Here is a 22,984-nt window from a genome sequence, read left to right on the forward strand (position 1 = left end):
AAAGTTGTTATTTCAAAATTATTACAAGTTGGGGCTATCATCTCGAAGTTGCCCTCGTCTTGGAACAATTATTTAAAGAAACTTTTGCATATGGAAAAGGACTTCACTGTGAGAAAATAGTTAGGCATTTGTGTATTGAAGAGGAAACTCAGACATGTAATGCGGTGTATCTTCCCCAAAGTTCTAAAGTGAACCATGTGAGTGAGTCCAAGAACTCTCAAAATGGTAAGCGAAAGGCCACATGTGAGACCAAGGACGTACAAGACAAAAAAAAAAAAAATCTTGCAATTGTTATTCTTGCAATAAGAAATGACACTATATTAAGAATTGCAGACTTATCAAAAAAAAAAAAAGCAAGATGCCACAACTTCCAAATCAAATATGGTAGAGGACATGGACTTAGTGACCATGGTTATGGAAGAGATCTCTTGCTAAATATAAAGTTGTGGCCACAATGTAGGTTCCCCATTTTTGTATATTGTGATAGCGAATCTACCATGTCTCGAGCATACAATAAGGTGTACAATGGAAAGTATAGACATATAAGTTTGAGACATGAGTATGTAAGACAATTGATTAGGGACGGTGTGATAACTATTACCTATGTTAAGTCAGTAGACAATTTAGCGAATCCATTGACAAAATGTTTGTCAAGAGATTTGGTTGAGAGTACCACCACTAAGATGGGATTAAAACCATTCTAATCACATTATTGATAACAGAAACCCTACCTTGTTCTAGCCTAAAGTTAGTTTCGAGGTTCAAAAGGTAATAAAAAATTATCGAATGACAATATGCACTAAAGATTAGGATTTAGTGTTTATATTTTAGGAGGATGAGTTTTGCTCTTAATTGATAGACATTAATTGTCATGAAACCCACCTATATGGACATGAAGTGGTGTCGTTTCAACAAGATTTTCTTTATGGTTTTCTCTCGTACATGTTCATGTAACGAGATAAGGACATTATCATAGCGATGCTAAAGCAAATTAATCTCTTACTCTAATACTTTATGGTTATGTGTGAAATTTTTTTGATATTGACTTTAAGAGTGATGGTTCAAGTGACTAGCCACCATTTATTTTGTTGATACTTTAAAGAGTTTGCATTAAATGAAGGTTTAATCTATAGACAACCTTTTTTTTTATGCATAATCGTTGTGTAATTATTTTTTGGAATTAGCAATCTAGTGGGGGATTGTTGGAAATTGTAGATTGCAAATTCATGATTATTCATGAGCATTTATTAGAAAGTGATGATTATTCAAAAGATACATTTGATTCCATGAGACATGTTTTTCTAGGAAGTATGTCCAATGGAAATCAAACATAAAGGATTGTGACACTTTAAAATAGTGCCTATTGAGTGTACATAAATAGAGGACATATGGTGCTCACAAATCAAAATTACAATCAATCCTATTTTTCAAAAATTAAAGTAAGAGTTAGGAAATTCTTTGATTTTGCTAATAAAATGAAATTCAAAAGTTTCGTTGTATCCAAAGAGGATCTTTGTCTTAACCCTTTAGCAACTTTGTATGGAACAAATAATTCTCTTTGGAAAGCGTCACCTGCGCCTCGTAATCTATTGTTTATTTCAATATCGTCTCTGAATCTGTCTTCTCCATTCTATATATCCAACATGACTTACATGTTATTTTGCATGACTCTGTCACGGTTAAAGCAACACAAGAAAATAGACCAACTATAAAAGAGGCAAAAGAATGGGCTAGCAAAAATGTAGGCATGGATATCTCTTTTTGCTAACCCTAATCACTCTTACTTTCTATCTTTGTTTTTGCCTCTCTTCGTTATTGTTCTATGTAAAAAAACACACACACACACACACTAAATTTAGTATTAGTTAAATAACATTTATTCAATTGAAAATTGATTTAAAATTTTAATAAATTCTTAATTAATATAATAAATATTTGTGCTTTTAATTTATCACATAATATCATCCTTCTTAAAAAAACTATAATTCATTTGAATTATTTACATTTTAGGTAAATTTTTCTTTCATATAACATAATCTAATTTATTATTAATTTGTTAATGTAACTCTATTTACATGAGTTGAAGATGAATCATTAAAGGCCGAGTCTTAAAAATGATATGTTGACTTTGATTATTATTGTTTATTTTAAAATCAAATCAAATAATAAAAATATTTAAATTTAAATATATAAATAGGATAAATCAATTAAATTCAAGTTTATATATATTTGAAACGGATGGTAACTCGACTAATAAACAAGTCTATGTCGAAAACTGTATAATTTAGATTCTTTTAATATAAAAAATAGTAAAAATATTGAAAAGTAAAAGAATTTGTATCATTCCCATATTTGTAAATGAGTATTTGTGAGACTGAAATCAAATTACTGCAATTCTTAAACATATTATTATTACATTTGCATAATGCATCTGATCAAACATCCGATCCTCTTTTAAAACTAGGATTAATATAGGACAGGTATGGCTAAAATGAACCTTTATTTTATTTGAAATTTTCTTTTGTTTATGTCTTTATTATTCTTTTCCTTAATCACGAAGAGAAAATTTAAAAAAAATGGAAAAAGGTGATTGGAGGGAGCAGCAAGAAATAGTTGTATTGAAGCTCTATAACTTTTGAATAACAATTTATAACTTCAACCTATTTTGAATTATTAATTCATAATAATAATAATTTATTGAAAAAGAGAATCAATATAAAAGAAAAGACTTGCTCTCTTAACTAAGTCTCAGAGGAAACCTCAAAGAAACATCCACTTCATTTATGACGCGATGTCGGTTGCGTCATTCTTCCACCTAGGAACATTCTGGAAAAAACATTCCAAAATTTCCAGAATCCTTCAAACTAATTATTATTATTTTTTATTATGCTATAAATTACCTACAGAGGCTGAAGTGATTCACTTGGCATCCAAAAACCAGAAAAAAAAAAATAAAATCGTAGTTTCAACAATGGCAGAAGCAGCAAACAACGTTGTCGAGACGATCAACGGTGATTGTCACGATTTTAAGTCTCTTCTCTCTTCTTCGGACAGGGATTTCCTCGTACGCAACAACGGTGATCAGGTAATTGGCTCCCTTACCGATATATATCTTTCTGCTCTTTTAAAAATTGTTCTTATCGGCAATGGAGCAGATTTCAGCCACCAGCCTTATCTTCACTGAGCAGGAGTGGAGCAGGCTAAACACCAGATCTTATCTTCACTGACAAGAGTGGAGCAGATCGAATTTTGATGAACTTTATCTCCACGTACCGGCGATGGAGCAGATTCCAATCATCAGCCTTATCTTCACTGAGCAGGAGTGGAGCAGGCTAAATACTAGATCTTATCTTCACTGAGCAGGAGTGAAGCAGATCGAATTTTGATGAATCTTATCTTCGCTGAGCAGGAGTGGAGCAGATTCGAATTTTGGTCTCCCTATAACGGCAATGGAGCAGATTCAGATCATCAGCCTTATCTTCACTGAGCAGAAGTGAAGCAGGCTAAATATATCAGATCTTATTTCCACTGAACAAAAGTGGAGCAGGTCAGATACAACGGATCTTACCTTCGCCAAGCAAGAGCGGAGCAGATCAAATTTCGGCAAATCTCATTTATATGAAACAGCAAAGGAGCATTTTTGAAGCAATGAAGTGCGGTGGGCTGTGGCAAAGAACACAAGGCTCACCAACCCAAGCAAATTTGGTCCTCCTAAAATCTTTGCTCTATTCTCGTTACCGACAATGAGCAAAGAGGGCATTATAGGACCAAATTTAAAACAAACCCAAAGCCCAACAGATTACCCAAAACCTAACCCACATCTCTCAGCACAATATACAAAACAAAACACAAGCCCACATAATGCCTAGCCCAAATACCAATAAAACAAAAAAGGAAATGAGAAACCCAAAGATCGGGAAGCCAGCCATATGAAGCTGAATCCGGGCTCCGCACGTCGCGCAACTCCGAGTCGTGCGCCACACCACCTCCCCGCGATCTCCGCTTGGCACCAGCAAGCACGCAACAAGTAGTTAGAAATTAGGCTATATAAACTCGTTTAAACAGTGTATTTTTTTACGTTTTTTTGGTATTTAAAAAAGAGAATATACGAACAAATACCACAAGACACAGAGGAAAATCGCAGAGAAATTGATTGTTAGGTGATTTTCTTTCAGATCTCACACCTTTTAGGTTTCGATTTGTTTTTCTTTCTCAAACATAGTACTAGAAAGGGGAAAAATGAATACACTTACCGCGTGTTTTAAAACGGGGTCGAAACCCCTATTGCGCGATGTCGGCCACTAGATCTGGTGGTGGTCCGGCGATGATGGGCGCGTTCACTGGTCCTAGCAGAGGGAAGAAGGGTGAAAGCCCCTTTGTTTTTTTCAGTTTCGGCAAATGGGCTGGTAAATGGGGTGTTTTAATTTTGCTTTAGAAAATGGCAAACAACCCTTTGGTTTTTCTGGTTTTAATTGCAAAGGGAATAACGCCACTTTACTTTTTTGGTTTTATTGTGCTTTTGATCCTTCTATGATTTCTATCTTTTCAATGTTTTATATTTCTTTTTTCAAACTTGTCCCAAATTTCTGTTTTGGCCCTATTTTAGTCATTTCTTAGCCATTTGGCTTACTTTATTATTAAATTAGTTATTTTATTGACATTGTTAATTATCATGTTGTTAAATTAATCAACTTTGTACAATTTTTATCACATTAAGTTTTTATTTACTACTATGACTTTATTATTTTATCACTTTTTTAATATTGTTACGTTTTACTATACTATTAATATATTATTATAACTTATTTAATAGATATTCTCAGCATTCTTTTATCCAATATTTTATTTCTTTAAAACCTATTACTAAGCTTACTAATGTATATATATATTTTTACTTTTCGTGTTTTTATATAATTAAGGTTATATCTACTATTATTATTACTATTTACCTATTTCATTTTATGTTTTCTTTATTAGTTTCATTTATTTTTTCCTTTTATTATTCTATCATCTATTAGTCTTTCTTTTAAAACTCGTTTTAAACAAGTCATTTGCATTATTAGTTTGATTTTTATATTGTTAATTTGTTTTATCCTCCATATGTATATATATTATTGTTTTCACCTTATTATTTTTTTTATAGATCCTTTCTTTATCTATCTATATATATATATATATATATTTTATTATTGACTCCATATTATTCTACTTGTATATTGTGTATTATTATTTGTTTATTTTTTTAAATTATTTTTCTTAATTGTACGTATACACTATTATTATTATTATTATTTTTAAAGATCCGTTTTAAAATTTATACTTTGTTTATTTCAACTATTTTCTTGTTATTAATATGTATATTATTAGGAATCATTTTTCCTATTATCTTCCGTTTTATATATTTATATAATTGTTTTATTTCTTTTGTTTATACCGTTATTAACATGTTACCATTACCATTTTTTTATTTGTCATTAAACCTTTTTGCTACTATGTTTTATTGTTAGTATGCATCGTTTAGGTTATTATGGTAATGTTATTTGCATGTGACATACCATTATCTTCGTTTTTTAATTCAAAGGCAATGTTCAGTATTTAAAGAATTCGAAGGATCGTGCCCTAACGTACTGGGTTTCGCTTTCTTTGTTTGTTTTGAATATCAGAATATCCTTTTACCGTTCACTCTAAAAAATTTTAAACAAGGCAATGTTCGGTATTTAAAGAATTCAAAGGATCGTGCCCTAACGTACTGGGTTTCGCTTTCTTTGTTTATTTTGAATATTCGAATATCCTCTTAAAGCTAAAACGAACGTTTTAAAGGTAAAATCACATTTGAGGGTCAAAAATGTTGTTTCCTAACGTACTGGATGTAACGTTTTACCTCAAGGTGAGATGGTCTTTAACACACATTTGACTTACCTAAATGTTTTAAAAGCCAATAAAAGGAGGATCGTATTTTGAACTCTGTCCAAATCTTTAATTTTCGACATTTAGGACTTAATTAATCGATTAAGTACCAATTTTGGGCGTGTCGAGGGTGCTAATCCTTCCTCGTACGTAACCGACTTCCGAACCGGTTTTCTATTTTCGCAGACCAAAATCGTCGTTTTGGAAAATTTATTTATTTATTAAAAAAGACCGTGTTTTAAGGTGATCCAATCACACCTTATTAAAAAACGATTGGTGGCGACTCCCAACTTTTCGTTTTCAAAAGTCGATTTCCCGTTTTAAAAAAAATGGTTTCGACAGCATGGCGACTCCACTGGGGAGTTTACTAGTCGAGCTGTAAATTGATTGTTTTCTATCTTATTGTCAAAAATTGGAAATTTGGTTTTTAAATCTACGATCCTCTCATTGTATTTTCTGTGTTTTTGTCAGTTTTTATCATGTGGGTTTTACTTTATTTGTCGAGTCTTTTGATATATTCTTGCATCATTTTGTATGACCGTTGTGGTCGCGCCTTTTAAGTGGGAGTGAGAAACTATGCTTTCGTGAGGTTTTCACCTCCGCATGGGCTAGGGGATCGCTTCCGGAATACATCCGTATTTATGTCTTCGTGAGGTTTTCACCTCCGCACGGGCATAAAGAAATGTATTCCCCTGAACCGAACTTGATCTATATGAACCTATAATGGGCGAGGGTCGAGGAATCTGCTGGTTCAGGTACCTTTACACTAGAACTAAATCACATATAGTGAGCTGTAGGAACCCGCCTTAGGTAGAATTACACCTAGCCCTAGTGGTTTTCCGAATAGGCTTTGGCTAATTTATTGATTGCTTTGATTTATATTCTTATGCATGATTCTGACTTGTGCTTTTACTTTTTTCTTTAATAGTGTTTGCATATCATTTTCATCATAAAAGGAGGTGTCGATATACGGTTCGGTTACTAATAGAAAGTTTTGCCATGAAGAACGAATTCCTTGATAAAGTGAAAGACAACGCGTTTGTCCAAAGATGGTCGAAGAATGCACAGTTAGAGAAAGGTGACAGTTTGACAAAGGAGTGCACGTTAGAGTTATGGGACTTTACTCGCATTAGTGTGGTTCAGAACGATCTTCAGGAGTTGAAAGAATTATGGAGTCACTGGGATGATGAGATGAAGCAGCTACTCTACTGTAATTATGGTGATATTCCTTATCTCCTCGATGTTAAGGTAGATAGGTATTTGTTCCGCGCCATGGCTCAATTTTGGAATTCCGCCTACAGTTGTTTTACTTTCGGAAGAGTGGATCTAGCACCTACTATCGAGGAATATACAGCCTTGCTTCGTTGTCTGAGGTTTCAAGTTGATAAGATTTATTCTAGAGCTGTCAATACCCCAACCTTTGTAAAGAGGTTGATGAACATCACTGGGATGAGTGAACAGTGGGTTGAGGCTCGGGTCCAGCAGAAAGGCAGTGAAAAGTGCATCCCGTGGGAAAATTTGAGAGATCTGATCCAAACTCACCCTGACATGAAGAAAGGAGTTGATGTCTTCGCCCTGAGCATTTATGGTTTGGTTATTTTCCCTAAAGCGTTAAGGCATGTAGATGAAGAAGCCGCCGATCTATTTGACCGATTAGGTAAAGGTGTTACTCCAGTTCCTGCAATCTTGGCGGAGACTTTCAGATCTTTAAGTATATGTCAGAGGTCAGGGGAAGGCAGATTTATTGGGTGTGCACAACTCTTGTTAGTATAGTTTCATAGCCACTTTTGGAGGGTAGAAAAGGCCTCTTACCGACCTTTTTTCGGAGATTACTCACCTTTGAAAGAGATAGTGACCATATCGAGAAAAGATGACATAACAGAGGAAAAATGGATGGCGATACTTCAAAATCTCCAAGAGGAGGATATCGAATGGAAGGCCCCTTGGATGGTTTCTGATGAGATTCTCTACCGATGTGGGAGTTATGATTGGGTCCCTTTGTTAGGGATTTGGGGAGCCGTTGGATACGCCCCTCTACTGGCAATATAGATCAAGACAATTTATACCGATAACGCAGGGGCTAGCTCAGAGTGGGTTCTTATATGGGGAGAAAGACTCCAAGAAAAAGAGCCGTGAGATTCATAATGCCTGGACCCAAACTTGCCGGATAAAGGGAGTTGCTGTGAATCCAATGGTAACTCTTGAATATAACGAATGGAGGAGTAGAAGGGTTAACGATAATATCCCGAGGCCAAATTTAGAAGCTCGACCGATAGAGGAATATCTGCGAGTGGTCCCCTCCGAATTAGAAATCATAAAGCAAGACTTCGAAAAGAAAATCTCGGAGTTAGAAAGGAAAATAGAGCAGTTGGAGGAGGAAAAAGTGTACTTAAAGTTGGATGCTGATGTTCAAAAATCCGAGGCTGAGAATTTGAGAAAAAGAAAGAGAGAAGTTGAGGAGGACCTAGACAGTCTAAAGACTGATTACAAGCAGCTGCATAAGTCAATGAGAAATGCTGGTTTGGGTAAAACTTCTGAACAGTGGAGGCAAGAAATCCAAGAGGAAAAGGCTAGGGCCGATTAGTGGGAAAGAAAGTTCCACGATGCTCAGGCTCGAGAAGTCACTTGTAAAAAGAGTTTGGACGATAGCCAGAATGAAAAACAGATGTTAAGAGCTCAGGTGGAGGAGTTAGAAACGGTACTACAGCAATATCGGTGTCGTAACTCAGTAATTGAATTAAGAGCTAGTCTAAGTAAGATCGAGAATTTGAAGGGGAAAGTAGAAGAACTTGAAGCTACACTTCAGAATTGTGAGAATCAAATTGAATTATTGGAAGCAAATAATGAGCAACTAGGGGAGCAACTTCACCGATCTCAGGATCGGTCCAGATAGGGATTACTTAATGGGTGAAGCTATAGCTCGATATCGAGAGGTGGTGATCATTTACAGACTTTGGCGGTCCAAGCAGATGTGCTAGGAGTTAAATATGAGTTAGAATCGGATCGAGGCGAGAGTTAGCCTGCCTTCTTAGGAAAGTAAAAGCTTTGGGTGTTAGGGCAAGACCGTATATTTAATTCATTTTATGTAAAAGATTTGTTTTTCAGCGAAGTTTTCTAAATGAAATTGAATTCGAATCGACGTCTCCTTTTTGCATTCATGCCATGCATTTGCATTACATTGCATCGCATAACATCATGTAAACAAAAGAACCTTATTAATTAGTGGCCATTTATCTAGTTACCCTGGAACACCGGTACTACACACGAAGGAAGACAAAGGATATGGATCAGAGGTTTGAGCAAATGAAAAAGGAAATGCAAGAGCAACTGCAGGCTCAGATGCAAGAGCAGCTGGCTAAGATCTAGCAGGAAATGAGAGACCAAATGCTGGAGTCCCAGAGAAACATGCTAGAATCACAAAATAGCATGATAAGCAAGCTGACACAGTTGTTTAAAGAAGGGTCTGACAAAGGAAAAGGCCCTATGGTTGACACGAGAAATGACAATGAGGATTCCGCTTGTCCTACAAGTTTTGCGCCAACAAACATGCAAATACAACCACCAAGGGTGTCTGTTAATGTCCAACCTCTTTATCAAACTGGTACCTCGGCACCAGTAAACTTCCCAGCGGGATCGAGCACCAACCCTAAGGATAATCTAGCAAACCCCCAGGTTCCTGACTTCGACGACGCAGCAGAGTTGGAAAAAGAAAAAACAGAACTGCCCAAACAAATGGAGGACCAATATAAATGGTTGGTGGAGAAGTTCAAGGCGTTGGGAAGTGTTGATGATTACTGCGAAATAGATGCCAGAGAGCTGAGTCTAGTCCCAGATTTGGTATTACCTCCCAATTTCAAAATGCCAGAATTTGAAAGATACAACGGAACTAGTTGCCCTGAGGCTCACATCACGATGTTTTGTCGGAGAATGACGAGTCATGTCAATAATGATCAGTTGTTGATTCACTGTTTTCAGGACAGTTTGGCTGGGGCTGCGGCCAAATGGTACAATCAGTTGAGTCGTACCCAAGTTAAGTCATAGAAGGACCTAGCTCAGCCTTCATGAAGCGAGACTGACCATATAATGAGATATAGCACCGGACCGGATCACACCTCGAATATGGAGAAGAAGCCAAAGCTTCCGGCGAAGATGCTCGAGAGATGGAGAGAGGTCGCTACACAGGTCTAACCACTATTGCTAGAAAAAGAAACAACCATGCTCTTCATCAATACATTGAAGGCGCCTTTCATTACTCATATGTTAGGTAACGCAACTAAGAGCTTTGCGGACATAGTAATGTCTGGCGAAATGATAGAAAATGCCATAAGATCAGGTAAGATAGAAGTCGGGGAAAACACGAGAAGGTCAGCCCCGAAGAAAAGAAAGAATGAAGTAGGTAATGTGAGCTCAGGCTACGCAAAACTGGCCACTGTTAGTCAGTCAAGGGCGATAGTCACAGGCCAGCAGGCCTCACCAAGGCGAGAGCCTAACATGAGACAGAATACAGAGAAGTTTCAATTTACTCCCATACCAGTGACATATAGGGAGTTGTACAAAAATCTGTTTGATGCACATGTAGTGGCTCCTTTCCACTTAGAGTCGTTGCAGCCCCCATACCCTAAGTGGTACGATACGAATGCTCAGTGCGAATACCACGCAGGGATTACGGAGCACTCGATAGAAAACTGTACCTCATTCAAAAGGTGCGTGGAAAGGCTTATCAAAGCAGGTGTTCTAAAATTTGATGATACACCTGGTACAGGAAATCCGTTACCCAGTCATACTGATAAAGGGGTAAACGCGATAGTTGAGAATGTGGGGAGGAAAGTCAAGCTGAATATCGCAGAGGTGAGAACCCCATTGAAGCTAGTTTGGAATGAGATGCAGAAGAGAGGTTTAGTCCCGCAAGGGTTGGGAGATAAAATCCAAGATACACGGAACTACTGTGAGTTCCATCATGAGAAAGATCACGAGATCCAGAATTGTATTGAGTTCAGAGCCCTAATACAGGGTTTAATGGATAATAAGGAATTAGAGTTCTTTGAGTCTGTTGAAGAGGAGGATGTATGCTCTCTAGGAGGAGAGTCGAGTGAAGAAGGTGGCAGAGCTAGTCGTCCAGTGATAATTATTTCGAAGCCCAGAGTTAGTGAAGTAGAAGCAAGAGTTACACCAAGAGTTATAATTCAGAAGCCAACAGCTTCCCCTTATAAAGATAGCCATAGGGTGCCTTGGAATTATAACTGTAGTATAACAGTTTCAGAGAAGGAGGGTTCGATTAACACGTCAAACATGGAAGTCGAACCAGCAAAAGGGAAACTCGTCATGTTTAAGAAAGAAGCGGAGGATCGAATCACGAGTTAATGAGCCAGTAATGGAAACTGAAGCCAATGAGTTTTTGAAGTTCCTAAGACACAGCGAGTATAGTGTCGTAGAACAACTACACCAACGACCGGATCGTATATCGGTATTGGCTCTGCTGTTAAATTCGGAGGTCCACCGTAAAGCACTGATGAAAGTGTTGAACGAGACCTATGTTGTGGATGACATTTCGGTTAACAAATTAGACCTTCTCGTCGGCAACATAAGCGCTGACAATTTCATCTCCTTCAGCAATGATGAGATACCACCAGGGGGTAGGGGGTCTACTAAGGCTCTACATGTCACTACACGTTGCAAGGGGTATACGCTACCCGGAGTATTAGTTGATAATGGATCCGCATTGAACGTGTTACCGTGGGCTACATTAAACCGTTTACCTATAGACAGTTCCCATATGAAGACGTGTCAGAACATAGTAAGAGCATTTGATGGCACAGAAAAGAAAGTAATGGGAAGGATAGAAGTACCTCTTCAGATTGGCCCAAACACGTACGAGGTAGATTTCCTCGTGATGGATATTAAGCCTTCCTATAACTGTCTATTAGGAAGACCTTGGATTCATTCAATTTGGCAAGCCATCCTCGCCGCACCGAAGCTAAAGATGGTTCTTGAGGGTCGGCTAATAACAATAAATGCGAAGGAGGACATTATTGCGTCAGTTACCAGTGATGCACCCTACATAGAGAATGACAACGAAGTAGTTGAATGTTCATTTCGATCATTAGAGTTTGTAAACGCGATGTTTATAGCTGAAGGAAACAGGATTCTGATACCTAGGATATCAGGAGCTACAAAAATGAGCCTGCAGTTGACAGTTGGGAAAGGGGCGTTACCTGGCAGAGGACTCAGGAAGCACCTCCGTGGACAAGTTAGAGTACCAGTCTTGGTTGGCAGGTGGGATCGCTTCGGTTTGGGATTCAGGCCAGATGCAAGCCAAGTGAAGAAAGAGTTCGAAAGGAAACAGGAACAGCGGAGAGCGAGATTAAGTGGGACAGAAGTTAGGTGGGAACCGATGAGCTTCCCCCATATTTCCCAAACATTTGTATCTGGAGGGTTTATTCATTCTGCACAGGAGAGGATAAAAGAAGGAATGGTCGGAGATGTGATGGGAATTTGGAGCGTCAACGCCACATTTGAAGAGGAAGCAATAGAAAGGAATTTATCAGGCATTTGTCCGTATGAGCCTGGGAGTGTTTTGAATAATTGGACTGTAGAAGAAATTCCTGTAATCTTTAGAGATAACACAGAGTAATATTCAAAACCCACTTGTTGTCTTCTAGCCTAGGGACAATAAGAATCTTTTGTGAAATAGGCTCATTATTTTCAATAAAAATGCATTTTCATATATCGGTTCGAGCAATTATTCTTTCTTCTTTTTCATGTCATACACAATCACACCATACAAAGGAATTATTCATTTCATTTTCTTTTGGTATTCTCTTATATTCATAATAGGCCCCCGGATGTTAACGTCATGAGTAATGCTGATAGGAGCCCGGAATCTCCTTTTGAGCAAGATATGCGCTTTGAGGGATTTCAAGATTTTGAAGAGGACGAAGATCGTAGTTTATCTCCCGATTTGTTAAGGATGGTGGAGCGAGAAGATGAACAGATCCTGCCACACAAAGAAACTACTGAGATTGTGGCCCTGGAAGAGGGGAAGGAAGTTAAAATTGGCGCTTGTGTTAACGAGAAAACAAGACAGAACCTCATTGAGCTGTTGCAAGAATTCAAGGACGTCTTTGCATGGTCATACCAGGATATGCCTGGTTTAAGTACCGATATCGCAGTGCACCATGTCCCTACAAAGAAGGAGTACAAGCAAGTTCAGCAGAAACTCCGAAGGATGAGACCCGATGTAGCAATGAAAATAAAGGAAGAAGTCAAGAAACAGTTTAATGCCGGATTCCTACAGGTGGTCAATTATTCAGAATAGGTGGCCAACGTCGTCCCTGTCCCTAAGAAAGATGGAAAAGTACGGATGTGTATAGATTATAGAGATTTAAACAAGGCCAGCCCAAAGGATAACTTTCCATTGCCTCACATAGACACTCTAGTAGATAATACGGCAGGCTATTCATTATTCTCCTTCATGGATGGGTTCTCAGGGTACAATCAGATCAAGATGCATCCTGAGGACGTAGAAAAAACCACATTCATAACTTTATCGGGAACATTTTGCTACAAGGTGATGCCCTTCGGGCTGAAAAATGCAGGAGCCACATACCAAAGAGCCATGGTAGCCTTATTCCATGACATGATGCACAAGGAAATTGAGGTCTACGTTAACGACATGATTGCAAAATCCCGAACGGAAGAGGAGCATGTACGAATGTTGAGGAAATTGTTCCTGAGGTTGAGAAAATTCCAATTAAATCTTAATCCGTCAAAATGCACCTTCAGAGCTAGGTCTGGAAAGTTACTCGGCTTCGTAGTCAGTGAGAAGGGAATAGAAGTCGACCCTGATAAAGTCAAGGCTATACAAGAGCTGCCTCCACCACAAACTCAAAAAGAAGTCTGAGGTTTTCTAGGGAGACTAAACTATATCGCACGGTTTATTTTGCAACTAACAGAGAAGTGTGACCCCATATTCCGTCTTCTTAAAAAGCACAATCCTGGGGTATGGGATGATGAATGCCAAAAAACCTTTGAAAAGGTTAAACAATATTTGTCTAATCCCCCAGTGCTAACATCACCAAGCCCTGGTAGACCGTAGATACTATACTTAACAGTATTTGATAATTCGGTGGGGTGTGTGCTCGGTCAACACGATGAGACTGGGAGAAAAGAAAGAGCGATATATTACCTCAGTAAAAAATTTACTGAGTGTGAAATGAGGTATCCGCCAATTGAGAAGCTATGTTGTGCTTTGGTTTGGACAACACGAAGGTTGAGGCAATACATGTTGTACCATACAACTTGGCTAATCTCAAAGCTAGACCCTCTCAAATACATGATGGAGTCAACCGCTTTAAATGGAAGGATGGCCAGGTGGCAGATTCTGCTCTCCGAATTTGACATAGTCTATGTAAACCAAAAAGCTGTGAAGGGGAGTGCAATAGCAGACTTCCTAGCCAGTAGAGCTTTGGAGGATTATGAGCCTTTGAATTTCAATTTCCCCAATGAAGATCTAATGTATGTAGCAATCGCTGAGGGGGACATGCCTGAAAATCATTCCTGGAAATTAAATTTTGACGGAGCATCAAATGCCATTGGAAATGGAGTTGGGGCAGTACTAATATCCCCAAATGGAGGTCATTATCCGTTCACTTGCAAGCTGAATTTTGACTGCACAAATAACATGGCAGAATACGAGGCATGTATCATGGGAATTCGGGCAGCTATAGACCGTGAAATCAAAGTATTAGAAGTGTACGGAGACTGTGCATTGGTAATTTATCAGCTTAAAGGCGAGTGGGAAACGAGAGATCCCAAATTGATCAGTTACCGAAAGTTAATCCTGGAGTTAATTGAAAAGTTTGATGATATTACCTTTTATTACCTCCCGCGAGACGAGAATCAGATGGCTGACGCCTTGGCTACACTAGCTTCCATGGTCAAAGTAAATGAACAGGAGGATATGAAGCCAATTCAGATGAGTATTTGTGAGGCCCCAGCTCACTGCTGTAATGTTGATGAAGAGGAAGAGAGAGATGATCATCCTTGGTATCATGATATCTTACAATATGTAAAGAGCTGTGCGTATCCAGATAAAGCAACCGAAAATGATAAAAGGATATTGAGGAGGTTAGCAAGTGACTATGTCCTAGACGGTGAGGTCCTATATAAGAAGAGAAAGGATCAGGTGTTGTTAAGATGTGTTGACGCTGTTGAGGCAAAGAAAATTCTAGAGGAAGTCCATGATGGTGTTTGTGGGACACATGCCAATGGTTTCACAATGGCTCGACAAATCATGAGATTCGGATATTACTGGTCTACAATGGAAGGAGATTGTATCAATTACGCTAAGAAATGCCATAAGTGTCAAATTTATGGAGACAAGATCCATGTGCCTCCTTCACCCCTCCATGTTATGACTTCCCCATGGCCATTCTCAATGTGGGGCATGGACGTCATTGGGCCAATTTCGCCAAAGGCTTTCAACGGACATCGATTTATTTTTGTGGTCATTGATTACTTTACCAAATGGGTAGAGGCCGCTTCGTACGCCAATATCACAAAGTCAGCGGTCAGCAAGTTCTTGAAGAAGGAGATCATATGTCGTTATGGTATGCCAGAAAGAATCGTATCCGACAACGCGTTGAATCTGAACAACAGCGCAATAGCAGAAGTCTGTAGTTGGTTCAACATTAAACATCACAACTCATCACCATACCGCCCAAAAATGAATGGGGCGGTTGAGGCAGCTAATAAGAATATCAAGAAGATTGTGGGGAAGATGGCGGAGACTTACAAAGATTGGCATGAAAAGCTCTCATTTGCCCTTTATGCTTATCGGACATCTGTCAGAACTTCTACCGGGGCAACACCTTTCTCATTGGTTTATGGGATAGAGGCAGTCTTACCTATTGAGGTCGAAATCCCTTCTCTCCGAGTTTTATCAGAGTTAAAGTTAGACAAATCAGAATGGATCTAATCTCATTACGATCAACTAAACTTGATTGAAGAGAAGAGGCTAAAGGCTATTCGTCATGGCCAAATGTACCAAAGGAGAATGATGCGAGCCTACAACAAAAAAGTTCGCCCTAGGGTGTTCCATGAGGGAGACTTAGTGTTAAAAAGGATTTTCCCTATGCAAAAAGATTTCAGGGGGAAATGGATGCCAAATTGGAAAGGACCCTATGTGGTAAAAAAAGCTTTCTCTAGAGGGGCATTGATACTAGCAGAGATGGATGGCAAGAGCTTGCCTAACCCGATAAATTCGGATTCTGTCAAAAGATATTTTGCTTGAAGCACTCGAGGTGAAAACCCGTAAAGGGCGCCAAAAAAAAAAAAAAGGAGAGGCCAAGGTGAAAACCCGTAAAAGGGCGCCTTGAGACCAAAGGGGTTTTAAGTTGAAAACCCGCAAAGGGCAATTCAAATTTCGATCCAAATTGGGGCAAGCGGTAGTCTCACTACACTTGAATCGACAAAGAGGGGATAAGCTACATCTTGGGGCATCAACAAAATGCTATAGATCCTCTGAGCGCATGCCAAGTTTAAAAAGGTCCTCGAGGAGTTCGTACAGAGAAGCTCAAACTGCGAAATCTGGGGGACCTATTCTGTTCCTTTTCATCTGTTTTTGTATCTCAAACAATGATTGCTTTCTTTGTTGATACATCTTTCGCAAATTTTGACTCGAATAAATTTCAGTTCTACCTATTATTATAATCTTTTTCGAGTATTTTTATTGAAATAATAATTAATAAACTAATAATACTCTCAAAAGAAGGTTTTGCATATTATTCTGAAAGGTTTCTAAACAATACGAGAACCTGAAACAGGACAATTATTTAGAACTCACCAAGCTTAAAAGGGTTAGAAATGTGTGGGAAATAAGGGATTAACTGCATCTTCAAGTCCTCTTCTACCGAGTTGAACAATAAGGCATATGACAGGGATGTTACCTTAGTAAACAACGAGCGATGACAACCCAAAAATTAAAAATGGATCATTCTCATGACATTTTGCATTTTGTGCATTTAACATCCATAATACATGTAGTTAGGAACATTTGGTTTACATTAATCGTGGCATAAGCATGTCACTTTGCTACAGATGGGTTCCCCAGTGGACAATGTAGCAGGATTACAGATATCATCAGCCTTATCTTTACTGAGCAGGAGTGGAGCAGGCTAAACACCAGATCTTATCTTCACTGACAGGAGTGGAGCAGATCGAATTTTGATGAATCTTATCTCCACGTACCGGCGATGGAGCAGATTCCAATCATCAGCCTTATCTTCACTGAGCAGGAGTGGAACAAGCTATAGACTAGATCTTACCTTCACTGACAGGAGTGAAGCAGATCAAATTTTGACAAGACTTATCTCCATGTATCGGCAATGGAGCAGATTTCAGCCACCAGCCTTATCTTCACTGAGCAGGAGTGGAGCAGGGTAAACACCAGATCTTATCTTCACTGACAAGAGTGGAGCAGATCGAATTTTGATGAACTTTATCTCCACGTACCGGCGATGGAGCAGATTCCAATTATCAGCCTTATCTTCACTGAGCAGGAGTGGAGCAGGCTAAATACTAGATCTTATCTTCACCGAAAGGAGGAAGCGGATCGAATTTTGATGAATCTTATCTTCACGAAAGGGAGCGGAGCGATTCAATTTTGGTCTCCTTATATCGACAATGGAGCGATTCAGATCATCGACCTTATCTTCACCGAAAGCGTATGAAGCGGCTAAATATATCGATCTTATTTCCATCGAACAAAAGTGGAGCAGTCGACATCTGACGGATCTTACCTTCGCCAAGCAAGAGTGGAGCAGATCAAATTTCGCAAATCTCATTTATATGAAACAAAGAAAGGAGCATTTTTGAAGCAATGAAGTGCGGTGGGTGTGGCAAAGAATACAAGGCTCACCAACCCAAGCAAATTTGGTCCTCTAAAATCTTTGCTCTATTCTCGTTACGACAATGAGCAAGAGGGCAAATGTAGGACCAAATTTAAAACAAACCCAAAGCCCAACAGATTACCCAAAACCTAACCCACATCTCTCATTAATATACAAAACAAAACACAAGCCCACATAATACCTAGCCCAAATACCAATAAAACAAAAAGGAAATGAGAAACCCAAGATCGGGGAAGCCGGTAGCAAGAAGCTGAATCCGGCTCAGACGTCACAAGAACTCCAAGTCGTGCGCCACACCACCTCCCATGATCTCCGCTTGGCACCAAGAAGCACGCAACAAGTAGTTAGAAATTAGGCTATATAAACTCGTTTAAACGATTGTATTTTTTACGTTTTTGGGATTTAAAAAGAGAATATACTGAACAAATACCACAAGACACAGAGGAAAATCGCAGAGAAATTGATTGTTAGGTGATTTTCTTTCAGATCTCACACCTTTTAAGTTTCGATTTGTTTTTCTTTCTCAAACATAGTACTAGAAAGGGGAAAAATGAATACACTTACCGCGTGTTTTAAAGCGGGTCGAAACCCATATTATGCGATGTCGGCCACTAGATCCGGTGGTGGTCCGCGATGATGATGGCGTTCACTGGTCCTAGCAGAGGAAGAAGGGTGAAAGCCCCTTTGTTTTTTTCAGTTTCGGCAAATGGGCTGGTAAATGGGGTGTTTTAATTTTGCTTTAGAAAATGGCAAACAACCCTTTGGTTTTTCTGGTTTTAATTGCAAAGGGAATAACGCCACTTTACTTTTTTGGTTTTATTGTGCTTTTGATCCTTCTATGATTTCTATCTTTTCAATGTTTTATATTTCTTTTTTCAAACTTGTCCCAAATTTCTGTTTTGGCCCGATTTTAGTCATTTCTTAGCCATTTGGCTTACTTTATTATTAAATTAGTTATTTTATTGACATTGTTAATTATCATGTTGTTAAATTAATCAACTTTGTACAATTTTTATCACATTAAGTTTTTATTTACTACTATGACTTTATTATTTTATCACTTTTTTTAATATTGTTACGTTTTACTATACTATTAATATATTATTATAACTTATTTAATAGATATTCTCAGCATTCTTTTATCCAATATTTTTATTTCTTTAAAACCTATTACTAAGCTTACTAATGTATATATATATTTTTACTTTTCGTGTTTTTATATAATTACGGTTATATCTACTATTATTATTACTATTTACCTATTTCATTTTATGTTTTCTTTATTAGTTTCATTTATTTTTTCCTTTTATTATTCTATCATCTATTAGTCTTTCTTTTAAAACTCGTTTTAAACAAGTCATTTTGCATTATTAGTTTGATTTTTATATTGTTAATTTGTTTTATCCTCCATATGTATATATATTATTGTTTTCACCTTATTATTATTTTTTATAGATCCTTTCTTTATCTATCTATATATATATATTTTATTATTGACTCCATATTATTCTACTTGTATATTGTGTATTATTATTTGTTTATTTTTTAAATTATTTTTCTTAATTGTACGTATACACTATTATTATTATTATTTTTTTAAAGATCCCGTTTTAAAATTTATACTTTGTTTATTTCAACTATTTTCTTATTATTAATATGTATATTATTAGGAATCATTTTTCCTATTATCTTCCGTTTTATATATTTATATAATTGTTTTATTTCTTTTGTTTATACCGTTATTAACATGTTACCATTACCATTTTTTATTTGTCATTAAACCTTTTTGCTACTATGTTTTATTGTTAGTATGCATCGTTTAGGTTATTATGGTATTGTTATTTGCATGTGACATACCATTATCTTCGTTTTTTAATTCAAAGGCAATGTTCAGTATTTAAAGAATTCGAAGGATCGTGCCCTAACGTACTGGGTTTCGCTTTCTTTGTTTGTTTTGAATATCGAATATCCTTTTACCAGCTCACTCTAAAAATTTTAAACAAGGCAATGTTCGGTATTTAAAGAATTCAAAGGATCGTGCCCTAACGTCTTTGGGTTTCGCTTTCTTTGTTTATTTTGAATATTCGAATATCCTCTTAAAGCTAAAACGAACGTTTTAAAGGTAAAATCACATTTGAGGTCAAAATGTTGTTTCCTAACGTACTGGATGTAATGTTTTACCTCAAGGTGAGATGGTCTTTAACACACATTTGACTTACCTAAATGTTTTAAAAGCCAATAAAAGGAGGATCGTATTTTGAACTCTGTCCAAATCTTTAATTTTCGACATTTAGGACTTAATTAATCGATTAAGTACCAATTTTGGGCGTGTCGAGGGTACTAATCCTTCCTCGTACGTAACCGACTTCCGAACCGGTTTTCTATTTTCGCAGACCAAAATCGTCGTTTTGGAAAATTTATTTATTTATTAAAAACGACCGTGTTTTGAGGTGATCCAATCACACTTTATTAAAAAACGATTGGTGGCGACTCCCAACTTTTCGTTTTCAAAAATCGATTTCCCGTTTTAAAAAAAATGGTTTCGACATATAATTTCAACCTATTTTGAATTATTAATTCATAATAATAATAATTTATTGAAAAAGAGAATCAATATAAAAGAAAAGACTTGCTCTCTTAACTAAGTCTCAGAGGAAACCTCAAAGAAACATCCACTTCATTTATGACGCGATGTCGGTTGCGTCATTCTTCCACCTAGGAACATTCTCGAAAAAACATTCCAAAATTTCCAGAATCCTTCAAACTAATTATTATTATTTTTTATTATGCTATAAATTACCTACAGAGGCTGAAGTGATTCACTTGGCATCCAAAAACCAGAAAAAAAAAAAAAATCGCAGTTTCAACAATGGCAGATGCAGCAAACAACGTTGTCGAGACCATCAACGGTGATTGTCACGATTTTAAGTCTCTTCTCTCTTCTTCAGACAGGGATTTCCTCGTACGCAACAACGGTGATCAGGTAATTGGCTCCCTTACCGATATATATCTTTCTGCTCTTTTAAAAATTGTTCTTTTGTTGTTTTTGTGATTTTATCAATCTTTTACTTTTAGGTTCAAACTTAAAAGGGTTTATATGTATTTTTGTTTAATATATATGAACTTGCTGTTTATTGGTTATTCCCTTTAATCGATGGAAATTACGGTCTGTCACTGTTTAGGTTTTTTTTTTCTTTATTAAAGCCTGAAATTTTGATTTTACAGGTTAAAATCGATAGCTTGAAGGGGAAGAAACTTGGATTGTATATCTCAGCATCTTGGTGCGGTCCATGCCGTAGATTCACCCCAAATTTAATCGAGGTGTACACCGAGCTCTCAACGAAAGGCGATTTCGAGGTCATTTTTGTCTCGGCAGATGAAGATGAAGAGTCATTCAATGGTTACTTCTCCAAGATGCCATGGCTTGCAATCCCTTTCTCTGATTCAGAGGCACGCAAGCGCTTAGATGAGCCGTTCAGTGTGATGGGAATACCTCACCTCGTGCTCTTGGATGAAAATGGTAAAGTCTTGACCGAAGAGGGGGTTGAGATTATTCGTGAGTATGGAGAGGAAGGGTACCCTTTCACCCCCGAGAAGATCCAAGAATTAAAAGATTTAGAAGAAAAGGCCAAGAAGGAACAGTCCATCAAAACAATCTTGGTTTCCCGATCTCGTGACTTTGTAGTTACTTCTGATGGAAGTAAGGTAAATTTCATGATTGGATTTGCCATTTGTGGATTTTCTAGCCTTTTCTAATGAGTTTGAACACATCATCCTTACCATCCTAATCTGTGTGCTGTTCTTGATTTGTATTGTAGGTGCCGGTGTCCGAACTTGAGGGGAAGACTGTAGGTATATATTTCTCAGCGTCTTCATTCAAGCCATCTGCTGATTTTACTCAAAAACTTGCTGAAGTTTATAGTAAGTTGAAAGAAAATGGGGAGAAATTCGAGGTTGTTATGATATCGCTTGATGATGATGAGGAATCCTTCAGGCAAAGCTTTGGGGCACCATGGTTGGCATTGCCTTTGAAAGACAAGAGCTGTGAGAAATTGGCTAGGTACTTCGAGCTCTCGACCCTTCCCACTGTTGTCATTATCGGGCCAGATGGAAAAACTCTCCACCCTAATGCTGCTGATGCGATTGATGAACACGGGATTGTGGCCTACCCCTTCACCCCCGAAAAATTTGCGGAGCTTAAAGAAATAGAGAAAGCAAGTGAGGCAGCACAAACTCTGGAATCAGTTCTGGTTTCAGGGGGTTTAGATTTTGTCCTAGGGAAGGATGGGGCTAAGGTATGATTGTTTGTTTTCCTTTGATGCTGGCAATTCTTACTATATCATGTTTACTTGTCTTAACTAAAATGCTGATATGAGTGAAAATCAATCCACTATTTCAGGTCAAGGTGGCCGACTTGGTGGGGAAGACCATTCTCTTGTACTTCTCAGCCCATTGGTGCCCACCATGCCGTGCTTTCACTCCGAGCCTTGTTGAAGTATATAAGAAGATCAAGGAAAAGGATGATGCATTTGAAGTGATATTTATTTCGAGTGACAGGGACCGAGCCTCCTTTGATGAGTATTATTCAGGAATGCCTTGGTTGGCTCTTCCGTTCAATGATGCTCGGAAATCATCATTAAGTCGCAAATTCAAGGTCCAAGGCATCCCTATGCTTATAGCACTCGGACCAACTGGAAAAACTATTACAAAAGAGGCAAGGAGTCTGGTCATGGCTCATGGGGCGGATGCTTATCCTTTCACTGAGGAGAGGTTGAAGGAGATTGAGGCACAGATTGAGGAGATGGCAAAAGGGTGGCCGGAGAAACTGAAAGATGAACGGCATGAGGAGCATGAGCTGGTGCTCACTCGTCGCAGTAATTATGTCTGTGATGCATGCAAGGAAAACGGACAAGTCTGGTCATTTTACTGTGAAGAATGTGACTTTGATTTACATCCCAAATGTGCCCTGGAGAAAGAAACCAAAGCTGATGCAAAAGAAGGTTGGGTCTGTGATGGGGAGGTCTGCACTAGAGCTTCATGAATTATGTCCATGTATACACCAACACACTAGTTGGCTGTCCTGTTGATGCAGCGTGGATCATATGTGTGCTATGTAATAAGATCTTGAGATGCAGTGTTGAAAGACTTTGTTATCTATATTGGCCCAA

At 37.9% G+C, this 22,984-nt stretch overlaps 1 protein-coding gene across 2 annotated transcripts; it reads left to right on the forward strand.

The window, feature by feature from the left end:
- Positions 1 to 1,753: 1,753 nt before the first annotated feature.
- LOC108476126 (probable nucleoredoxin 1) lies at positions 1,754 to 22,984 on the forward strand. 2 transcript variants are annotated; one of them, XM_017778230.2, is made up of 4 exons: positions 1,754 to 3,085; positions 21,042 to 21,521; positions 21,635 to 22,111; positions 22,216 to 22,984. In XM_017778230.2, the coding sequence occupies exons 1-4, from the start codon at positions 2,792 to 2,794 to the stop codon at positions 22,855 to 22,857; spliced, it is 1,893 nt and encodes a 630-aa protein (XP_017633719.1). In that variant the 5' UTR covers positions 1,754 to 2,791; the 3' UTR covers positions 22,858 to 22,984. The 2 variants fall into 2 exon arrangements, with proteins under 2 accessions (XP_017633719.1, XP_017633718.1); XM_017778229.2 differs by lacking the exon at positions 1,754 to 3,085 and adding an exon at positions 20,472 to 20,799.

Source organism: Gossypium arboreum, chromosome 3 (genome assembly GCF_025698485.1).
Source record: "Gossypium arboreum isolate Shixiya-1 chromosome 3, ASM2569848v2, whole genome shotgun sequence".
In the NCBI taxonomy this organism is placed as follows: Eukaryota; Viridiplantae; Streptophyta; class Magnoliopsida; order Malvales; family Malvaceae; genus Gossypium; species Gossypium arboreum.

What these genes read in the sequence shown, in the direction of transcription:
- LOC108476126 (XM_017778230.2), top strand. Translation starts at nt 2,792, where the DNA reads ATGTCGGTTGCGTCATTCTTCCACCTAGGAACATTCTGGAAAAAACAT. An exon ending in TACGCAACAACGGTGATCAG is followed by an intron (nt 3,086 to 21,041) that starts GTAATTGGCTCC and finishes TTGATTTTACAG; the next exon opens with GTTAAAATCGATAGCTTGAA. An exon ending in TAGGGAAGGATGGGGCTAAG is followed by an intron (nt 22,112 to 22,215) that starts GTATGATTGTTT and finishes CCACTATTTCAG; the next exon opens with GTCAAGGTGGCCGACTTGGT.